The sequence below is a fragment of the Babylonia areolata genome, chromosome 26, assembly GCF_041734735.1.
Source record: "Babylonia areolata isolate BAREFJ2019XMU chromosome 26, ASM4173473v1, whole genome shotgun sequence".
Taxonomy (NCBI): domain Eukaryota; kingdom Metazoa; phylum Mollusca; class Gastropoda; order Neogastropoda; family Buccinidae; genus Babylonia; species Babylonia areolata.
In genome coordinates this window covers 44,576,756-44,597,944 of record NC_134901.1, presented here as the reverse complement: position 1 = coordinate 44,597,944, position 21,189 = coordinate 44,576,756, and the positions used below count along the sequence as shown (strand labels likewise).

The 21,189-nt window shown below is 42.6% G+C and overlaps 1 protein-coding gene across 2 annotated transcripts in view; it reads right to left on the bottom strand.

The window, feature by feature from the left end:
• The window catches only part of LOC143300142 (sodium/hydrogen exchanger 8-like), a 45,537-nt gene that overhangs the window by 8,382 nt on the left and 15,966 nt on the right, over positions 1-21,189 (bottom strand). For both annotated transcript variants that reach the window (XM_076613678.1, XM_076613679.1), the window contains 11 exons: positions 20,517-20,600; positions 18,352-18,453; positions 17,064-17,242; positions 14,435-14,567; positions 13,317-13,422; positions 8,867-8,983; positions 6,813-6,895; positions 5,719-5,830; positions 3,306-3,448; positions 1,307-1,384; positions 552-695 (listed from right to left, as the gene is read on the bottom strand). In XM_076613678.1, the coding sequence (XP_076469793.1) occupies positions 552-695; positions 1,307-1,384; positions 3,306-3,448; positions 5,719-5,830; positions 6,813-6,895; positions 8,867-8,983; positions 13,317-13,422; positions 14,435-14,567; positions 17,064-17,242; positions 18,352-18,453; positions 20,517-20,600 (1,281 nt within the window). The remainder of the gene's footprint in view (positions 1-551; positions 696-1,306; positions 1,385-3,305; positions 3,449-5,718; positions 5,831-6,812; positions 6,896-8,866; positions 8,984-13,316; positions 13,423-14,434; positions 14,568-17,063; positions 17,243-18,351; positions 18,454-20,516; positions 20,601-21,189) is intronic.

Genomic DNA, 21,189 nt, shown 5'->3' with positions numbered 1-21,189 from the left:
AGCGTGCAGAGTCTCAACCTGGCCCATCAGGGTAGAAATCAGGGACAAAACATGCGAGAAAACAACTGTACACAACGCAGCAAGTAATTGATATGCTTGATGATTTATCGGAAGTAGAGTATGACAATGATTACTCTGATAATGAGGTGGAATTCGAATTGGATGATTTTGCTACAGATAGTGATGTTGAAAATGAATCTGAGCATGCAGAATCAGTTGATCAAAGGAGGCGTGTCAGGCTGAGACTCTGCACGCTTCATGGTAGAAATTTATCTTTTTTTAATCCAAAGCACATGCACAAAAAACAGTGAGGGGGTGCGGCAGTGTTGGTACTGCGTTTGCTGGCATCAGAATATTACGGTTTTTCTGATTGGCTCTTCAATATAAGTCAACCAATAGCAAAACACGACACAAGTGTTTACGCACTGCTCAACCGGTGGCCAGGCATTATGCCACCCCTCCCCACCACCGGTAAAGCGGTGGTCAGGGCTCAAAGGGTTAAAAAAGAACAACATTTCTATAAATAAAATTAAAAAAACACTGAGGCAAACCTGTTGTGTGAATCGTCGCGTGAAGAAGGGGACCAGGTACTTGGTGTCCAGTTTCAGGAAACCTTTGAGGTGTGGCTTGACGAAGTTCACCTCGTATTCCTCCTCCGTCAGCTCCGACAGGTGCTCCGAGTCCACCGTCTCCCCCTGGAATAAACACGCCACAGTCACACCTGTGTAGGGATCATCGGGACACCCCTGCAGTGACTTCACCACTATCACTACCTCTCCACTGGCTCCCACGTCTTTAACACAATAAACACAGGACCTTCACCCTGTGATGACTTCACCGCTATCACCTCCTCAGGATCTTCATGTCACACACACACACACACACACACACACACACACACACACACACAACACAACACATACCCTCACACACACACACACACACACTCACACAAACAACACAAAACATACACTCACACAGAACACACACACACACACACACAAACACAACACAACACAACATACACACACACACACACACACACACAACACAACACATAAACTCACAACACACACACAAAGAACACACACACACACACACACAAACACAACACATACCCTCACACACACACACACACATTCACACAAACAACACAAAACATACACTCACACACAACACACACACACAAACACAACACAACACAACACAACAACACACACAACACAACACCACAACACAACACACACACACCCTACCCCCCTCATCAGTACTATTCATCGCACCCCAAAACACACACAGATCTTACCAGTTCCTTTGTCTTGCTCATGGAGACCACTTTCTTGTGTTTCTTCTTCTTCCTCTTGTCGGACGAGTTGTTCATCAGCTGCACAAAACACAGCAGGCATCACAGCCCTGGCACTGGCACTTTTCACTGTTAACATCATTGCTGAAAATCCAGTCCGCTTATCACTGTAAATATCATTGCTGAAAATCCAGTGCACTTATCACTGTTAATATCGTTTCTGAAAATCCAGTCCACTTATCACTGTTAATGTCACAGTCCGCTAATCATTGTTAATATCATTGCTGAAAATCCAGTCCACTTATCACTGTTAACATCACTGTTGAAAATCCAGTCCACTTATCACTGTGTTAATATCACTGCTGAAAATCCAGTCCACTTATCACTGTGTTAATATCATTGCTGAAAATCCAGTCCATTTATCACTTTTAATGTCACAGTCCGCTAATCACTGTGTAAATATCATTGCTGAAAATCCAGTGCACTTATCACTGTTAATATCGTTTCTGAAAATCCAGTCCACTTATCACTGTTAACATCACTGCTGAAAATCCAGTCCACTTATCACTGTTAACGTCGCTGTTGAAAATCCAGTCCACTTATCACTGTGTTAATATCACTGCTGAAAATCCAGTCCACTTATCACTGTGTTAATATCATTGCTGAAAATCCAGTCCATTTATCACTGTTAACATCATCATTATTGCTGACAGCCCAGACCACTTATCACTGTTAATATCATATCAGGACAAAAAAAGCAAACAAAAAAAAAAAACAACTTTCAATGTCAGTCCCATGAAACCTTAGAATTTAAAGAAAGAAAAAAACACAGTGAGAAATGATGTAAGGCACGAGCACAGTGACATTTCTTGCACACCTCAACCTTGGACATGGCTCTGATGTTGATCATTCCGTCAATTTTTCACAAAACAAAAACAACAACAACAACCACACACACACACACACACACACACACAACCAGGACACAAACAAAAACAGGCAAACAAAACAAAAAACAAAAAAATTACCAGCAGGCAATCTACATGTCCTGGGGGACACACATACACACACACAAAAAAAACAACCCCGAATACAACATGGTGACAACGCTGAATCATCAAGTCCAGGAAATTCACGGCTTCCAAGACAACAACAAAAACCAACACAATAGAGTAACTGGACCAGCAAGACAGAAAACAAGAAGGAAGAGACGACAGGAAGAAAAGACAATGCCGGACACACTCAGAAAAACAGGATGTTTGTCACGCAGAAATTTTTTTCCCCCCCAGAAGGCAGGGATACTGTTTACAGCCGAAAGACGCCAACCAGCATACTACTCATGACACACACACACAACCAGATGCTTCACCATGGAACAGGGGAAAAAAAAAGTGTACGCACAGAAACACACAAACACATGCATGAATACACAAAACAGAAGCGTGCACATACGCACACACACACACACACACAAACACATGCACAAATACACACACACACACACACACATACTGACCAGCCTAATCTAGTTCACACACACACACGCACTTACAAATCTAGTTCACATACACACACAAACAAACACACACACAAACACCAGCCTAATCTAGTTCACACACACACTCACAAATCTAGTTCACACACACACACACACACACACACACACAAAGACACACTGACCAACCCAATCTAGGTCACACACACACTCACAAATCTAGTTTTCACACACACACACACACACATCATCCAACACAGTTGTGTTGCCCTCTATAAAACCTTCACATACACACAGACACACATAAACACACACTCACCAACCCAATCTAGGTCACACACACACACACACACACACACACACACACATCATCCAACACAGTTGTGTTGCCCTCTATAAAACCTTCACACACACACACACACACGAACAACACCCCCCCACACACACCCCCTCCCTACCCCAACCCCTAACCCCCCCCTCCCCAACCCCCCCTCCCCGCCCACCAACCTTGAGCAGAGGCATGGTGCTCCCCCCGAGGAACATGATGGTGAAGAGGACGATGATGAGCGTGGCCGTCACCAGCACGTAGCGCTTCTCCTCCGACAGGTCAAGGTGAAGGCTGAGGGCAAAGGCGATGGCTCCCCGCAGACCTGGGACACACCGCGTCACACCGCCAACACTCATGGTTCACTTTCCCTGGGAGGCTTCACACATCCACATATATATATGTATACACTTGATGATGGAGTCTCCCGTCGGTCCGACGGATGAGTAGGCAGTGCAGGCTTATCTGTCGGTGTGTGTCCTCATATGGGAGAAGAGGCCGATTCTGGATGCGCAGCACTTCCCACCAGGAAGGACTTCCAGCCAAGGATAAGAGCTCCCCCCCTGCCCTTTAGTCATGCCTCTTCCGCCTTCACAGCCGTTGGGAAAGGTTTCCTCCTCCGCCTGGTCCGTCGTTGGGAGACTTCACATGCGGCAGGTAGTTCTGGGTTACGTGGTACCAGTATCAAGGGCTATGCCCCTGACCTGACATGTATGTATACACTTAGCGCATGTAAAAGAACCCACGGCAGCAAAAGGGTTGTTCCTGGCAATATATATATATATATATATATACACACACGCTACACCACATCTGCCAGGCAGATGCCTGACCCGATCACGCAACGCACATTTGTGTTTCAGTTTCGGTTTCTCAATGTGGTGTCACGGCATTCAGACAAATCCTTATACACTTTTGTATTTTGTATTTGTATTTTGTATTTGTATTTGTATTCTGTATTTTGTATTTGTATTTATAGTTTGTATTTGTACTTTGTTTTCGTATTTGTATTTGTATTTGTATTTGTATTTCATTTTATCACAACAGATTTCTCTATTCGAAATTTGGGCTGCTCTCCACAGGGACAGCACGTCGCTACACTACAGCGCCACCCATTTTTTCCTGCGTGCAGTTTTATTTGTTTTTCCTATCGAAGTGGATTTTTCAACAGAATTTTGCCAGGAACAACCCTTTTGCTGCCGTGGGTTCTTTTACGTGCGCTAAGTGCATGCTGCACATGGGACCTCAGTTTATCGTCTCATCCGAATGACTAGTGTCCAGACCACCACTCAAGGTCTAGTGGAGGGGGAGAAAATATCAGCAGCTGAGCCGTGATTTGAACCGGCGCGCTTGGATTCTCTCGCTTCCTAGGTGGACGCGTTACCTCTAGGCCATCACTCCACTCCTTTTACTTTTACTTGCATGACCGTTTTTTCACCTTGCCATGCAGGTGGCCATATTCTGTTTTGACGGGTGGTCAAGGCTGGGTATGTTTTCACTTTTAAAACCCATCACATGTGATTTTTTTTGTTTTTGTTGTTGTTTTGTTGTTGTTGCTCAAACGTTCATTTTATGACACCTTTTCATGAGGGGCAATGGTCTATAAATAAATAAACCATCCATCCATCCATCCACCTGTTCACCTCCTCTCCAGTCTCAGTGTCTCACTGTGCCTCTCTGTCTCCACTCTTCTCTGTGCAAGTTGACATTTGACACCACCGTCTTCATCAAATGTTACAGATGTATTCACAAAACTGCCCCTTCCTATCTCTGCGGCTGCCTTCACCTCTACACTCCATCTCGTTCACTACGATCCGCTTCAGATCCACTCTGTTCACGCATACCCAGAATCAAACACTCGACTGCTGGCCGCCGTTCTTTCTCTCTCTCTGGACCTTGCGATTGGAATGAACTTCCTCTTTCGCTTCGTCAAGTCTCCACACTCAGCTCTTTCAAGTCTGGCCTTAAAACCCACCTCTTCCCAAAATAGCCTCCCTTGTCTTTAGTTTCTACAGTTTTAGAGTTATGCATGCGTGTGAATGACTGGTGCGAAAGAGCTTTGATTTGTCTATGCACAAGATCCAGCGCTATATAAATACCATTATTATTATAAATGAATGGTTATAATATACCGTTGACAGCACTAAAAGAAAGGGGTAAAAAAAAAAAAAGAAGTTGGAGGACTATACAAATCATACACATATAATACTCTCCTCATAGTTAAAACCCCCAAAATCAAATAATAAAGTCATCAAACAGCAAAACTCGCACCTCTATCACACAGTGAAGAAAAAAACGGAAGAAAAACAAAGTGAAAGAGAGGCAGAGAAATCAAAATCGTAACTTTTTTTTTTATCGAGGGAAAAGGAATAGTCACTTATCGGCCTGTTTTCATCCTACCCTCGTAAAGAAAAACATATAAACTAATCTAGGAAATACAAGAAGACTGAAAAAAATGGAGGAGTAAAAAAAAAACAAAAAAACCCAACCCACATTGCATGGCAACAACAAGAAGAACAATAAACGGCATAGAAAATACACAATTCCCCACAAAATAACATCGTATGCAGAGAGAGGCAGGCAGAGCTGACTCACCACTGAACCACATGATGAACTGGTTCTTGCGGGTGATTTTGTGCTCACGGAAGAAGTTGAGAATGAAGGAGAGGGGGAAGATGTTGACGGCTCTGCCCAGCAGGATCAGGATCTGGAAGGGACGTGTTCAGCCACAGAAGTGAGTCACACACCACACAGAACATGCACACACACACACACACACACACACACACACAGAGTCAGACACACACACACACACACACACAGAGTCAGACACACACACACACACACACAGTCAGACACACACACACACACAGTCAGACACACACACACACACACAGTCAGACACACACACACACAGTCAGACACACACACACACACACAGTCAGACACACACACACACAGTCAGACACACACACACACAGTCAGACACACACACACACACACAGTCAGACACACACACACACACACAGTCAGACACACACACACACACACAGTCAGACACACACACACACACACAGTCAGACACACACACACACACAGTCAGACACACACACACACACACAGTCAGACACACACACACACACACAGTCAGACACACACACACACAGTCAGACACACACACACACACACAGTCAGACACACACACACACACACACAGTCAGACACACACACACACACACACAGTCAGACACACACACACACACACACAGTCAGACACACACACACACACAGTCAGACACACACACACACACACAGTCAGACACACACACACAGTGACACACACACACACACACACATTTCACACAGGTAGGATGCACACACACACACACACACACACACACACACACACACACACACACACACACACAGAGTCACACACACACACACACACAGTCAGACACACACACACACACACACACACACACTGAAAGAAGGAAAAAAACGCCTGTGTGCCTCAGTGCATGTATGTATGTGTGTGTGTGTGTGTGTGTGTGTGTGTGTGTTTGTGTGCTGTGTGCATGCATGCACGCCTGCGTTGCCGTGTGCGTGTACGTCTGCCAGTGAGGGGATCGGGGGGGGGGGGGGAAGCAGGACGAGAACAGAGGGCATCAGCCCGGTGGAGGACTCACAATGCTCCAGATGCAGAAGGCAGGCTTGACGTTCACCTTGAAGCTGAAGATGGCCAGGCCCAGGTAGGCAAACACACAGGTCTCTGTGACCACAAACACCCGTAATTATATTCTGTGCCGCCTGTTCTGAAACTACAAGGCTATGCCTGCCAGTTCTTGAATAAAAGCGGATTTGAGTTTGGCGCATTTTTTTTGTCACTGCTGCTGTGTGCTAGTGTCAAATCACCAGGACAGAACCAGCCCAAAGCTTTCTTTTCTAAAGAAGTGTCTGGGACTGCCCCTTTCTTCCTTTTATTCAATGAACAATAATAATAATAATAATAATGGATACTTGCTGAGCGCTTTCCTCTCTGAAAGGGAGCTCAAGGCGCTTTACAATAAACATAAAACACACACACACACACACACACACACACACGTGCGCAATAACTTACAATCAAATATAAAATAAAAAAAAGAAAAAAAGAAAAAGATTTGACACACAAAAGCATAAAACAGAAATTTCTTAGTCACACACAGACACACACACACACACACTCACACACACACAAACACACACACACACTCACACACTCACGCACGCACGCGAGGAGTCTGCATGTCATTGGAAAGGGATGGAAGGTCTATGTAAAGGCGTTTTCAAAAAGATGACCTGTCAAAGAGATTACCTGTGTGCTAGTATTTACCTGTGTGCTAGTATCAACCTGTGTGCTAGTATTACCTGTGTGCTAGTATTACCTGTGTGTGCTAGTATTACCTGTGTGCTAATACCAACCTGTATGCTAGTATTACCTGTATGCTAGTATCAACCTGTGTGCTAGTATTACTTGTGTGCTAGTACCAACCTGTATGTTATTATTACCTGTGTGCTAGTATCACCTGTGTGCTGCATTACCTGTGTGCTAGTATCAACCTGTGTGTGCTAGTATCAACCTGTGTGCTTGTATTACCTGTGTGCCAGTATCAACCTGTGTGCTAGTATTACCTGTGTGCTAGTATCACCTGTGTGCTGTATTACCTGTGTGCTAGTATCAACCTGTGTGCTAGTAATACATGTGTGCTAGTATTACCTGTGTGCTAGTATTACTTGTGTGCTAGTACCAACCTGTATGCTATTATTACCTGTGTGCTAGTATCACCTGTGTGCTAGTATTACCTGTGTGCTGTATTACCTGTGTGCTAGTATCAACCTGTGTGCTAGTATCAACCTGTGTGCTAGTATCACCTGTGTGCTGTATTACCTGTGTGCTAGTATCAACCTGTGTGCTAGTAATACATGTGTGCTAGTATTTCCTGTGTGCTAGTATGACCTGTGTGCTACTATCAACCTGTGTGTGCTAGTATCAACCTGTGTGTGCTAGTATCAACCTGTGTGCTAGTAACAACCTGTGTGCTAGCTGGTAACTCCTACATTACTGTCACCACTTGATAAAAGTCATCCTTCAAAACTGTCACCACTTGATGAATGTCATTACTGCACAAGCAACAAGACCCCAAGAAAGGCCAGAGAATGCCTACAGTAAACAGACAGTACAGACCAAAGACCCCAAGAAAGGCCAGAGAATGCCTACAGTAAACAGACAGTACAGTTTAGACCAACCTCGTCTCATTCATGTAACACTTGTATGTGCAACAAAAATGGAAATGATTTTTTTTTTCATAAAAACAAAAATAGATATAAAAAAAATAATTTTTTTTAAAAAGGCCGTGAGGAGGGAGAGGGGGTTGGTGGAAGGGGTGGGTGGGTGGGGAGGGGCAGTGGGAGGGAGAGGGAGGGGGTTGGTGGAGGGGGTGGGGGGATGGAGAGGGGCAGTGGGGAGGGGGGGTTGGTGGAGGGGTTGGGGGGATGGGGAGGGGCAGTGGGAGGGAGAGGGAGGGGGTTGGTGGAGGGGGTGGGGGGATGTGGAGGGGCAGTGGGAGGGAGAGGGAGGGGGTTGGTGGAGGGGGTAGGGGGGTGGGGAGGGGCAGTGAGAGGGAGAGGAGGGGTTGGTGGAGGGGCAGTGGGAGGGGGGGGGGGCAGTAGGGGGAATGTAGGGGGGTGTGGGGTGACTGACCACAGATGAAGGCCATGGTGCGGAAGGTCTGCTGCACGGTGATCTGGGTGACGGGCGACAGGTTCAGGTGGGTGTAGTGTGACATCACAATGCCACAGAACAGGATGGCCATGATGCCTGTCTCACACACACACATACCATGCATACACACACACACATTGTGCACACACACACACATACCATGCATACACACACACACACACATTGTGCACACACACACACACACATTGTGCACACACACACATACCATGCATACACACACACACACATTGTGCACACACACACACATACACACACACCATGCACAAACGCACACCATGCACACACACACACACACACACACACACACACACACACACACACACACACACCATTTGGATGTCATAACATTGTCATCTAGCTGCAATTCAATGAATCAGAGAGATGCATGCTTTTCTCTGTGTGTGTGCGTGTGTGTGTATGTGCGTGTGTGTGAGTGTGTATGTGTGTGAGTGTGCGTGCGTGCGCGCGCGTGTACACATGCGTGCATGTATGAGTGCATGATACATGCTGTTGTTACTTTCTTAAGAATTAAAAAAAGAAAAAAAAATGATACTGGTTTTTTGGGTTGTTTTTTTTCCACATAAACACCACTTCAAAAATGACCTTTTTTAGACCCTAAGAACTGAAGAGTTTGGCAGCTGTGAAAGACGCAAGAAATGACAGCCAAGGAGGAAAAAAAAGGACTGTTGAGACAGCGGCAACACAACTCCACCGCCACAGAAATCCATTGTGATGAAAGAATAAAACAATGCAATACAATCAACGCAATACATCACAACGCAATACTATACAACATCATACTTTACAACACAACACAAAACAATACACTCCAACACAACCCAACACAATACTATACAACATCATACTTTACAACACAACACAAAACAGTACACTCCAACACAACACAATACTATACAACATCATACTTTACAACACAACACAAAACAGTACACTCCAACACAACACAATACTATACAACATCATACTTTACAACACAACACAAAACAATACACTCCAACACAACACAATACTATATAACATCATACTTCACAACACAACACAAAACAGTACATTCCAATACAACACAACGCAATACTATACAACATCATACTTCACAACACTACACAAAACAATACACTCCATACAACCCAACACAACACTATACAACATCATACTTTACAACACAACACAAAACAGTACACTCCAATACAACCCAACACAATACTATACAACATCATACTTTACAACACAACACAAAACAATACATTCCAATACAACACAATACTATACAACATCGTACTTTACAACACAACACAAAACAATACACTCCAATACAACACAACACAATACTATACAACATCATACAACACAACACAAAACAATACATTCCAATACAACACAACACAATACTATACAACATCATACTTTACAACACAACACAAAACAATACACTCCAACACAACACAATCCTATACAACATCATACAACACAACACAAAACAATACATTCCAATACAACACAACACAATACTATACAACATCATACTTTACAACACAACACAAAACAATACATTCCAATACAACACAACACAATACTATACAACATCATACTTTACAACACAACACAAAACAATACACTCCAATACAACACAATACTATACAACATCATACAACCCAACACAAAACAATACATTCCAATACAACACAATACTATACAACATCATACTTTACAACACAACGCAAAACAATACACTCCAATACAACACAATCCTATACAACATCATACTTTACAACACAACACAAAACAATACATTCCAATACAACACAATACTATACAACATCATACTTTATAACACAACACAAAACAATACACTCCAATACAACCCAACACAAAACAATGCAACACAACACATTTCAATACAACACAAAACACTACAACACACCACAACACCACACCACGCAACACCACACCATACAATTCAAACAGCACCAGACAAGACAAGACAAGACAACACAATTCAACACAACACAGTTCAATTAAAGACAAGACAAGACAAGACAACATAATTCAATCCAACACAACACAGTACAATGAAATGAAAGACAAGACAAGACAATATGATACAACATAATCCAACACAACACAGTACAATGAAAGACAAGACAAGACATTACAACACAACATTATTCGATTCAACACAGTGTAATGAAAGACAAGACAAGACAACACAACATAATTCAATCCAACACAACACAGTACAATGAAATTCAAGGCAAGACAAGACAAGATAATTCATTACAACACAACACAGTACAATGAAAGACAAGACAAGACAAGACAAGGCAAGGCAAGACAAGACAACATTATTCAACACAACACAGTGCAACGAAAGACAAGACAAGACATTACAACACAACATAATACAACACAACACAGTACACACACACTGAACACTTTAATGTCAATAGCTTTACAGCCCTAATGACATGGGGGTTCATAATACAAATAACAACATGGATCAATAGTAATAATATTGATGAAAACCAAAACCAAAACGAAATCAATCAATCTGTGCAACAAAGTGCAGTTCGACCATCCATTCAAAGTAATGGCATGATGTAGTGAGAAATAAAAACAAAAACATATATAAATGTATAACATAATATTTTCCATATGAGAGTGACAACACAGATTTCACTTTTCACAATGAGCAACACCTGATACTATTTTATTATTGTTGAGTTTTTTTTCGTCGCATGTTATTCGCTTCTGCAATATATTTTGCAAGTGACTGTAGTGAAGTTTCCTGATTTAAATTAAGCACTCCAAAAATATCTTCATACTTTGCTGAATTTGTTTTAAATACAACACATTTTTCTCGAATATCGTCATAAGCTTTACAACTAAACAAAAAATGTAACTCATCCTCCCTTGAATGCCCGCACATCGGACAAGGGGAGAGTAACGAGGGCTCAGTCTGAAACCACTTTTCATAAGCATTCAAACCAATCGTTCTCGTTCTAAATCTGGCGAGACTTGTTCGGTGCCACTTGTTTGTCACGACTGTGATATATTTTTCTGTTTGAAATATACTTTTAAAACTATAAAACCATCTATATTTCTCAGTGCTTTCCATTTTACCGTGCCAATTCTGTTTATATGAAGCAATTAGCCTATCTTTGAATTCTGAAACAAATCCTTCTACACATCCAACTCCCTGACACATCCACACAATCCCAAATCCATTTACAGTTAATGTCTTCTTTACAAAATATACCCAGTTTTCCTTCCCTCTCTCATGTTCATTTACTAACATTTCATACGCCTGCTTACATAATCTCGATGTGGGTAGCCTTATTAATTTTAACCAATATTTTATACATTTCACACATGATTTAATGTATAATGGGTATCTACCACTTTCTCCATATAATACAGTATTTGAAGCATGTAATGGAACATTTAAAAAACGTTTAATAGCTAATGTATGTACTTTTTCTAAATCTTTGTTATCAGAAAGTCCCCAAATTTCGGCACTGTATGTTATCATTGGTTCTATTTGAGTATCAAAAAGTTTCCAAAATATATATGAATCTATCGAGCCTAACTTACGTAAACACCTTAAGATTTCTATAACCCCCTTCTTCCCCTTTCTACAAATTTCTGCTACTGTCCTTGTCAAACTCAGCTTAGTTGTAAAAATCATACCAAGATACTTATAAGCATTAATTACCTTCACTTCATCAGTTCCATAGTGCCATTTTTCATATCTAGATAAGTAACCACCTTTTCTAAACACAACTACATTTGTTTTCTCAAGATTAACTTTTAAAAATAATCTATCTGCTTCTTGCTTTAATATGTTCAGCTGATTTTGAAGTCCTATGGCCGTGTCAGACAAAAGAATCACAACACAGTACAATGAAACACAAAACAAGACAAGACAATACAACACAACATAATACAACACAACACAGTACAATGAAATACAAGACAAGACAAGACAAGACAACACAACATAATCCAACACAACACAGTACAATGAAATTCAAGACAAGACAAGACAAGACAAGACAAGACAAGACAACACAATTCAATCCAACACAACACAGCGCAATGAAATTCAAGGCAAAACAAAACAACACAACACAATTCAACCCAACACAAACCCAGTACAAAGCCAAGACAAGACATGACATGACAACACAAGACAACATAATTCAATCCAACACAACACAGCGCAATGAAATTCAAGGCAAAACAAAACAAAACAACACAACACAATTCAACCCAACACAAACCCAGTACAAAGCCAAGACAAGACATGACATGACAAGACAAGACAAGACAACCCAGTACAAGACAAGACAAAGACAAAACCAGCCCCAGAGCAGGGGAGAGCACTGACCAGACAGGTGGATTCCCTCAGCCAGAGCGTAGGGCAGGTAGGAGAACATGAGCACCAGGCCGAACTCCAGGGACGGAGTTTTGTGCAGGTCCACAAACTTCAACAACTGGCACACCCCCCCGTCAAGGGGAAACACTCACAGATATACACTGATAGGTGTGTTGGGGGGGTTGGGGGAGGGGAGGTTGTGTATGTGAGTGTGTAAGAGGGGGGAAGGGGTGTGTGTGTGTGTGTGTGTGTGTTGTATATGTACAATGTGTGGGTGTGGGTGTTTTTCTTTTTTTTCTTTCTTTTTGCGTGAGTGTGTCTGTGCTTGTTTGTGTTTGTGTTTGTTTGTTTGTGTGTGTGTGTGTGTGTGTGTGTGTGTGTGTGTGTGTGTGTGTGTGTGTGTCTGTCTGTCTGTGCGTGCGCATGCTAACTGTGAGCGCATGTGTGTATGCAAGCATGTTTCAACTTGATAGACGCTTACAAAAAGAGAAATTCAGTGCACGTAAGGACACACACACACACACACACACAAACAAAACCATATGCACGAACCCACTTTTCTCTACCTGTCGGCCATGGTTCACAGTTAACCTGAACCCCACCCCCACTCCCCACTCACCCACAAAACAAAAACAACAAGAGAGGCAAGGCCTTCAAGACTCACTTGTGATACACTTCAAAAAAAAAAAAAAAATCTTATCGTTAAAATGTGTTCCGTTTTGTATTTGTTATGACTGCTCTTGTTGTTGTGTCAGAATATCAGATCAAAGTGCCAAGTTTAGAGAATACAAAAAATATAAATATAACAGTAAATGCAGTTTGCATATAATTAGGCTTCTTTTTTTCTTTCTTTTTTTTTGTGCCCATCCCAGAGGTGCAATATTGTTTTAAACAAGATAACTGGAAAGAACTGAATTTTTCCTATTTTTATGCCTAATTTGGTATTTGCAGAGAAAATGTCAATGTTAAAGTTTACCACGGACACACAGACACACACACACACACACAGACAACCGAACACCCGGTTAAAACATAAGACTCACTTTGTTTACACAAGTGAGTCAAAAATTAAATTAAAAAAATTTAAAAAATCCACCAAACTTATTAACCCCTGTGCAGGTTAAGGATACCATGGCGCTGACCAGGCCAAAGAGGACGCCGATGGCGGCGGAGGCAAAGAACATGACGCAGAAGCGGCCAACAGCCAGGAAAAACGCTGACGCTCCACTGGCCGCACCCGGCTGGCTGAACTCTAACACAGTGCTGCAGAGTGCGTCACAAACAGAGTGTGTTGTGAGTGTGTTGTTTGTGTGTGTTGTGAGTGTGTTGTGAGTGTTGTTTGTGTGTGTTGTGAGTGTTGTTTGTGTGTGTTGTGAGTGTGTTGTGAGTGTTGTTTGTGTGCACAGTCTGTGACACACACAGGTTTGACGAAGTGTGTCGATACAGTGTTTTGTGTGTGTGTGGTGTGTGTGTGTGTGGTGTGTTGTGTGTTGTGTTGTGTGTGTGTGTGTGTGTGTGTGTGTTGTGTGTGTGTGTGTGTGTGTGTGGTGTGTGTGTTGTGTGTGTGTGTGTGTGTGTGTGTGTTGTGTGTGTGTGTTATGTGTGTGTGTTGTGTGTGTGTGTGTGTGTGTGTGTGTGTATGTGTGTTGTGTGTGTGTGTGTGCATGTGTGTTGTGTGTATGTGTGTGCATGTGTGTTGTGTGTATGTGTGTGCATGTGTGTTGTGTGTGTGTGTGTGTTCGAGTATAGTGCTGTACAGTCTGTGATACACAGGTTTGACACAGTGTGTAGACTGTACATACACAGGTTTGACACAGTGTGTAGACTGTACATACACAGGTTTGACACAGTGTGTAGACTGTACATACACAGGTTTGACACAGTGTGTAGACTGTACATACACAGGTTTGACACAGTGTGTAGACAGAGAATGTGTCATGGGTGTGCATTCTCTTGGCTGTGTTACAGGTTGTGTGTGTGTGTGTGTGTGTGTGTGTGTGTGTGTGTATATGTGTGTGTGTGTGTGTGTGTGTGTGTGTGTGGGTGGGTGTGTGTGTCTGTGGGTGTGTGTCTATGGGTGGCTATTTGTGACCATGTGCGGTGTCAGTGCATGCTCTGTGTGAAAAATGATTCATCCTGATAATTCTGTTGATGATGATTATCATCATAATGCACATTATAATTATCACCGGTGATGACGATGATGATTATCATCATAATGCACATTATAATTATCACCGGTGATGACGATGATGATTATCATCATAATGCACATTATAATTATCACCGGTGATGGCGATGATGATTATCATCAATAATGCACATTATAATTATCACCGGTGATGATGGATTATTATCATCACTATGAATGTGATGATGACAATGGTGATTAATCATCATGACGACGATTATCATTATCATCATTAATAATACGGCGATTACAATGGCGATTGTCATCATGGGGCAACATCCACATTTCTCCTCCTGTATTCTGTCCATTCAGCTTCGTTCTGAAGATGGAAAAAGCTGCAAGTCTGTTTTAGATAACATTGCAATACATTCTCTACATTCCTTCCCCTGTCCAGTGACATGAAGGCCAGTCAAAGAGTGGGGGGGGGGGGGGGAGGGAGAAACGCAGAGTATATATTACAATGTCATTAACCAGTTTTACAACTTTTTTTTTTTCCGTCTTACAAACGGAAAAGCACAGGGGTAGAAATGTAGACAATATATTACAATGTTATCAACCAGTTTACGTCTTTCCGTCTTGTAAAACGGAAAAAGGAGAGGGGAAGGAATAGGGACACTGCCCATTATGATGATAATCACCATCGTAATCATTAATCTACAGCTTTTTCCGTCTTATAAATGGAAAAAGTACAGGGGAAGAAATGTGGGTATTAGGGAGGAGGGTGTGCAGCCTGCTTTCGTCATGGACTTTTCGACGCACGCAGAGCAAGAATTAGGTCACATGGAGAACATGCGGAGCAAGAAGAAGGTCATATGACAACATGCGGAGCAAGAAGTAGGTCATATGGAGAACATGCGGAGCAAGAAGTAGGTCATATGGAGAACATGCAGAGCAAGAAGTAGGTCATATGGAGAACATGCAGAGCAAGAAGTAGGTCATATGACAACATGCGGAGCAAGAAGTAGGTCATATGGAGAACATGCAGAGCAAGAAGTAGGTCATATGGAGAACATGCAGAGCAAGAAGTAGGTCATATGGAGAACATGCAGAGCAAGAAGTAGGTCATATGGAGAACATGCAGAGCAAGAAGTAGGTCATATGGAGAACATGCAGAGCAAGAAGTAGGTCATATGGAGAACATGCAGAGCAAGAAGTAGGTCATATGGAGAACATGCAGAGCCCACCACTGAAACCGACTTCTCTGAGTGTCCACTGCTTTTAGACAACAGTTCAAAGACATAACGGCAGAAATACGACAAGAAACACTACAAAGTAAAACATAGAAAACTAATGCAAATAATGGGCGTAACTGAAAAAACCAAACATATCTTGTAAACCTGCAAAATCAGTCACCAAAAATGTTCAAAATCCTTTCGTCAGAACAGCGATTTCAACAACGAAATTTTAGCCTTTCGGTGATACGGGAAAAAAAAAAAAGGAAAACAGAGAAACGCATGCTTACGCCGTTCTCACTAAAAAAAAAAAAAATAACCAGGGAACCCTGACGGAAGGTAGGCCTGCACACCTCTCCCTACTGCCCATCACGACAACCGTGTGTGTCCACTGACGTGGTGAGGACGATGGAGACGGCGTCGTTGAGCACGCTCTCCCCGAAGACCAGCATGTAGAGGATGGGGTCCACGTCCAGGGCCTGGAAGATGGCCAGCGTGGCAACGGGGTCCACCGCCGAGATCAGCGACCCAAAGGCAAAGCTCTCGATCATGCTCAGCTGGTACGCCACCTGGGCCTGCATGGGGGGGGAGACAACAATGGGAATCAGAGGCAGAGGAAGAGGAAGAGGAAGAAGAAAAAGGAAAAAGAGGAGGAGGAGGAGGAGGAGGTCTAGATAAAAAAGAGGAATGGCAGCACAGTGTAACAACCAGTGCTCAAGCTGCAAAACCCACGATGATGTTAGACTGAAAATAAATGATATTATTATTATCATTTGGATTATTATCCTTTCTATCATAATGATGATTGTTATTATTAATTAGAAATCGACATTTCTGTATATTCGAATGAAAAGGAGGGCGGTTGAGGTGGAGGGGAGGGGGTGGGGGGTGGGGGCAAGGGAGAGGGGACTAAGAAAGGAAGAGAGAGAGACAGACAGACAGAGAGAGAGATTTCTTCTAAAGAATTTTGCCAGAGGACAACACTTTTGTTGCCAAGAGTTCTTTCTCAAAGCACCAGGTGTGTACAGACAGGTACTGAAGTGCTACAGGAAAGCAGGTGACCATGCTATGGAGTCCAATACGAACTCCTCGGATTTTTTTTTTTTTTGCTATGGAGTCCAATATGAACTTGTTGGATTTTTTTTTTTTTTTTTTTTTTTTTTTTGCTATGTAGTCGAATACGAGCTCGTCGGATTTTTTTTTCTATGTAGTCGAATATGAACTCGTTGGATTTTTTTTTTTTTTTTTTTTTTTGCTATGTAGTCGAATACGAACTTGGATTTTTTTTTTTTTTTTTTTTGTATGCTTATAGCTGACTTTATCAAGTTGTTGCGCCTTATACATATTATTATTAGTAGTAGTTGTTCTTTTTTATGTATTTATCTATTATCTATTTACCCTTTTTTTTTTCTCAAGGCCTGACTAAGCACGTTGTGTCACCCTGCTAGCAGGTCAGGCATCTGCTTGGCAGATGTGGTGTAGCGTATACGGATTTGTCCGAACGCAGTGACGCCTCCTTGAGCTACTGAAACTGAATACTGAAAACTCGTCGGAATAATTTCGACATTGGCGTAACGTCGGAGCAAACTGCGATCGAGCGTGACAAAATACGGTGAAATCGTGACGGCTGGCGTCTCCTGATTCTGCCACCTTGCCCCCCCCCCAGTCAGAGACGCGCACTCACCTGTCCCAGGAGGTACACCCCTCCACCCACCACCAGCGCCGAGATGGCCGTGCCGAACACGGCAAACACCAGGATGGACCCAATGTTGTGGAAAAAGTTGCCCTGAAATCACAGCCGTCAACACTGATTCCTTCTCTTTACGACATCGTTACACGCACACACACACACACACATACACACACACACACTCAAAGAGAGACAGACAGAGAGAGACACACACACACATACAAACACACATGCACACGCACACAAAGACAGAGCGACACACACACACACACACACACTCAAAGACAGACAGACAGAGAGAGACACACACACACATACAAACACACATGCACACATACACAAAGACAGAACAACACACACACACACAGACTCTTACTCACAGACACAGAGACACACACACACACATGCACACGCATACACATAAACACACACACACATGCACACAAACACACACACATGCACACAAACATGCACACACACACACACACACACATAAACACACACACACATGCACACAAACACACGCACACACACAAACACAACTTATGAAACACAAATGGACGATATTCATGTTATATATATTATGAAAATTATACGCAGATGTATTATGAAATTATAAACAGCCCTGTAATAACTGTATGCCTGCATCCCTGAAAACTGAGTATGCCTGGACGCGTTACTTCTAGGCCATAGCTTGAGTTGTAGCCAGACTCAAATATGATGGGGGGAAACACTGTCTTACCTTGTGTAAGTTGTAGCCAGACTCAAATATGATGGGGGGGAAACACTGTCTTACCTTGTGTAAGTTGTAGCCAGACTCAAATATGATGGGGGGAAACACTGTCTTACCTTGTGTAAGTTGTAGCCAGACTCAAATATGATGGGGGGAAACACTGTCTTACCTTGTGTAAGTTGTAGCCAGACTCAAATATGATGGGGGGAAACACTGTCTTACCTTGTGTAAGTTGTAGCCAGACTCAAATATGATTGGGGGGAAACACTGTCTTACCTTGTGTAAGTTGTAGCCAGACTCAAATATGATGGGGGGGAAACACTGTCTTACCTTGTGTAAGTTGTAAACAGACTCAAATATGATTGGGGGGAAACACTGTCTTACCTTGTGTAAGTTGTAGCCAGACTCAAATATGATGGGGGGAAACACTGTCTTACCTTGTTGTAGCCAGACTCAAATATGATGGGGGGAAACGCTGTCTTACCTTGTTGTAGCCAGACTCCAATATGATGGGGGGAAACACTGTCTTACCTTGTTGTAGCCAGACTCAAATATGATGGGGGGAAACACTGTCTTACCTTGTTGTAGCCAGACTCAAATATGATTGGGGGGAAACACTGTCTTACCTTGTTGTAGCCAGACTCAAATATGATTGGGGGGAAACACTGTCTTACCTTGTTGTAGCCAGACTCAAATATGATGGGGGGAAACGCTGTCTTACCTTGTTGTAGCCAGACTCAAATATGATGGGGGGGGGAAAACACTGTCTTACCTTGTTGTAGCCAGACTCAAATATGATCGGGGAAACACTGTCTTACCTTGTTGTAGCCAGACTCAAATATGATCGGGGAAACACTGTCTTACCTTGTTGTAGCCAGACTCAAATATGATGGGGGGAAACACTGTCTTACCTTGTTGTAGCCAGACTCAAATATGATGGGGGGAAACACTGTCTTACCTTGTTGTAGCCAGACTCCAATATGATGGGGGGAAACACTGTCTTACCTTGTTGTAGCCAGACTCAAATATGATGGGGGGAAACACTGTCTTACCTTGTGTAAGTTGTAGCCAGACTCAAATATGATGGGGGGAAACACTGTCTTACCTTGTGTAAGTTGTAGCCAGACTCAAATATGATGGGGGGGAAACACTGTCTTACCTTGTGTAAGTTGTAGCCAGACTCCAATATGATGGGGGGAAACACTGTCTTACCTTGTGTAAGTTGTAGCCAGACTCCAATATGATTGGGGGGAAACACTGTCTTACCTTGTGTAAGTTGTAGCCAGACTCAAATATGATTGGGGGGAAACACTGTCTTACCTTGTGTAAGTTGTAGCCAGACTCAAATATGATGGGGGGAAACACTGTCTTACCTTGTGTAAGTTGTAGCCAGACTCAAATATGATGGGGGGAAACACTGTCTTACCTTGTGTAAGTTGTAGCCAGACTCAAATATGATTGGGGGCAGGAGAACGATGAAGAACACCGTGGGGGAAAACGCCTCTTCATTCTGTTGATCAGTCATCAATACACAGCAATCAATCACCAATAAACAGTGATCATTCTGTTGATCAGTCATCAATACACAGCAATCAATCACCAATAAACAGTGATCATTCTGTTGATCAGTCATCAATACACAGCGATCTATGTTGATCAGTCATCAATACACAGCGATCTATGTTGATCAGTCATCAATACACAGCGATCTATGTTGATCAGTCATCAATACACAGCGATCTATGTTGATCAGTCATCAATACACAGCGATCTATGTTGATCAGTCATCAATACACAGCGATCTATGTTGATCAGTCATCAATACACAGCAATCAATCACCAATAAACAGTGATCATTCTGTTGATCAGTCATCAATACACAGCGATCTATGTTGATCAGTCATCAATACACAGCGATCAATCACCAATAAACAGTGATCATTCTGTTGATCAGTCATCAATACACAGCCATCAATCACCGATAAACAGTGATCATTCTGTTGATCAGTCATCAATACACAGCGATCAATCACCAGTAAACAGCGATCAATCCTGAAGGCAATGTGATTCATCATCAACACACTGAGATCAGTTATCAA